This window comes from Lipotes vexillifer, unplaced genomic scaffold (assembly GCF_000442215.2).
Source record: "Lipotes vexillifer unplaced genomic scaffold, Lipotes_vexillifer_v1.1 scaffold1048, whole genome shotgun sequence".
Classification (NCBI taxonomy): Eukaryota; Metazoa; Chordata; class Mammalia; order Artiodactyla; family Lipotidae; genus Lipotes; species Lipotes vexillifer.
This window is the reverse complement of record NW_006785351.1, coordinates 3059350-3062023: the sequence shown is the minus strand read 5'-3', so window position 1 is coordinate 3062023 and position 2674 is coordinate 3059350. Positions and strand designations below refer to the sequence as shown.

At 40.4% G+C, this 2674-nt stretch overlaps 1 protein-coding gene across 1 annotated transcript in view; it reads left to right on the top strand.

Annotated features, from left to right (window-relative positions):
* The window catches only part of DDR2 (discoidin domain receptor tyrosine kinase 2), a 63926-nt gene that overhangs the window by 4329 nt on the left and 56923 nt on the right, over positions 1-2674 (top strand). Inside the window, exon 2 of the mRNA XM_007457406.1 lies at positions 2453-2561. Within this exon, the coding sequence (XP_007457468.1) occupies positions 2453-2561 (109 nt within the window). The remainder of the gene's footprint in view (positions 1-2452; positions 2562-2674) is intronic.

Sequence of the window (2674 nt, the reverse complement as noted above, 5' to 3'; positions counted from 1 at the left end):
CCCGGACCGGGGCACGAACCCGTGTCCCCTGCATCGGCAGGCGGACTCTCAACCACTGCGCCACCAGGGAAGCCCTAGTCTTCTGTATTTGATTCGTTTTTGGCTCCATCCTCTTCAGGCAGAACTATCTGAATACCTATTTTTTTTTCTTACCACTTTGGGTGGGTCACAGTTCTACTGCCTAGAAAACATCATAGAAAGCTCCTGTTTCCTCAAAAAAGTGTCTTAGCTATGTCATCCTATTATTTACTCTATTCCCATTATTGCCCATTAAAATCTTATTAATCCTTCAAGAATCTGATCAGATGCTGATTTCCTCATGAAACCTTCTCTGATCACTCAAGCTTAAAGGGATTTTGTCTCCCTTTATAATTTTGTTTTACATATTTTTCCTAACAGTGGATCCAGTGTTTGTTGACTATTAGTGTTACCTGGAAGACAGTTTCTTTTTTAAATAAACTTTATTCTTGAACAGTTTTATATTTACAGAATCGTTGCAAAGATGGTACATAGATTTCCTATTTACCCACTACCTAAGTTCCCCTATTATTAACATCTTACATTAGTGTAGTACATATGTCATAGTTAGTGAACCAATATTGACACATCATTATTAACTAAAGTCTCTACTTTATTCAGATTTCCTCAGTTTTCCCCAAATGTCCTTTTTCTATTCCAGGATCCCATCCAGGATGTCACATTACATTTAGTCGTCCTGTCTTCTTTGGCTTCTTTAGCTGTGTCAGTTTCCCAGACTTTCTAGTCTTGGGTGACCATGACAGTTTTGAGGATTATGTATCAGGAATTTTGTAGAATTTCCCTCAATTGGGATTTGTCTGATGTGTTTCTCATGATTAGGCTGGAGTAATGGGTTTTTGGGAAAAAGACCACAGAGGCTAAGTGCCATTCTTATCACATCATATCAAGGCTACATACTATCAGTGTGACTTATCAAAGTTGATGCTAACCTTGGTCACTTGGCTTGAGGTAGTGTTTTGTCATGTTTCCCTACTGAAAAATTACCTTCTCCATTTCCATACTGTACTCTTTGAAGAGAGTCACTGTGCGCAGCTCACACTTAAGGAGTCGGGGGTGGGAAGTGAGAGGGGTGGTTATGCACCACCTCTTTAAGAGTAGAGAGTATCTACATAATTATTTAGAATTCTTTTGCATGAGAAATTTGTCTATTCGCCTCCATTTGTTTATTCAATCATTTATTTATATCAACATGGACTTGTAAATATTTATTTTATATCTTGAGTTATAATCCAATACTACTTTAGTCATTTTGTTGCTTAAGTTGTTCCAGCTTTGGCCACTGGGAACTCCTTCTGTTGGCTCCGTGTTCCTTTGCCATATCCCCATCATTTTTTTTTTTTTTTTTTTTTGGCGGTACGCGGGCCTCTCACTGTTGTGGCCTCTCCCCTTGCGGAGCACAGGCTCCGGACGCTCAGGCTCAGTGGCCCCAAGGCTCACGGGCCCAGCCGCTCCGCGGCATGTGGGATCTTCCCGGATCGGGGCACGAACCCGTGTTCCCTGCATCGGCAGGCAGACTCTCAACCACTGCGCCACCAGGGAAGCCCTCCCCATCATTTTTGTGTATGCTTTCTCAATTTGGGGCACTAAAAGATTCTCCAGGTTCATCTGGCACTAAAATATTCTCCAAGATCATAATATTTCCTGCCCTAGTCCTGGAATTAGCAGTTTCTCCAAGGAACCCTGGTTCTTTTTATTGGAGAATGGTATTAGGAGTCAAGATCTGGGTACTAGGTTTGCTCATTGCTATTGGGGTGTCATTGTTTCTAGGCCCTCTTAGCTTATATAGCAAGGAGATAGGTATATGTGTGTGTGTACTAACCTGTGTGTACACATATCTATAAATATTTCCATATGTGACCATCTATATCTCTATTAAGCTAAACGTAAGTTCATGCTGATGTCTCAACTCTAATCCACTAATAACATGGATTATTCTGGGGGAGCTTAAAAATACAGAATTTCAGGTACCATTCTAGAGCTGATAAATTAGGATAAATATTGACCTTACATCTTTTGAAAGGCAAACACATTAACGTCATTGAATGTTTTTCTTGATTTAATACTGGAATCAGTATCACCATTCACAATTTGGGTAAGTATTTATCTTACTGAAACGTTGTTACCCACCTATGGTTTGGCTAATTTTAATTCCATGAGTATATGATCTAATAGAGTTTGAAAATTCTTATATTACATAACTATTGAATGTCCCAGAGTTTGAAAATTCTTACAGTATGTGACTATTGAATGTCCCATTCAAGTATTAAACTCCATGATTTAAAGTTCTGAATATAGAAATAAACACTGTAAGAACACAAAGATGCAAGTTGTGTTCATTCATGTTGAAAGTATCTGCCTCACTCATTTCCTCTCCTTCTCTTTCTTGTTTTCTTGCATTTTTGGTGGGCTGCAGGCTCCAGTTCCGACACCATCTTCTGAGATGATCCTGATTCCCAGAATGCCCTTGGTGCTGCTCCTGCTGCTGCCTATCTTGAGTTCTGCAAAAGCTCAGGTTAACCCAGGTAACACAGCCATTGCTCAGCCCCACGCTGGAAGACAGCTGAACACTCAAGCCCATCAATGTTCATCTTGGGAAAGGCACTGCTAAGGGGCCCAAAAGGTCATTCCTCCCTCC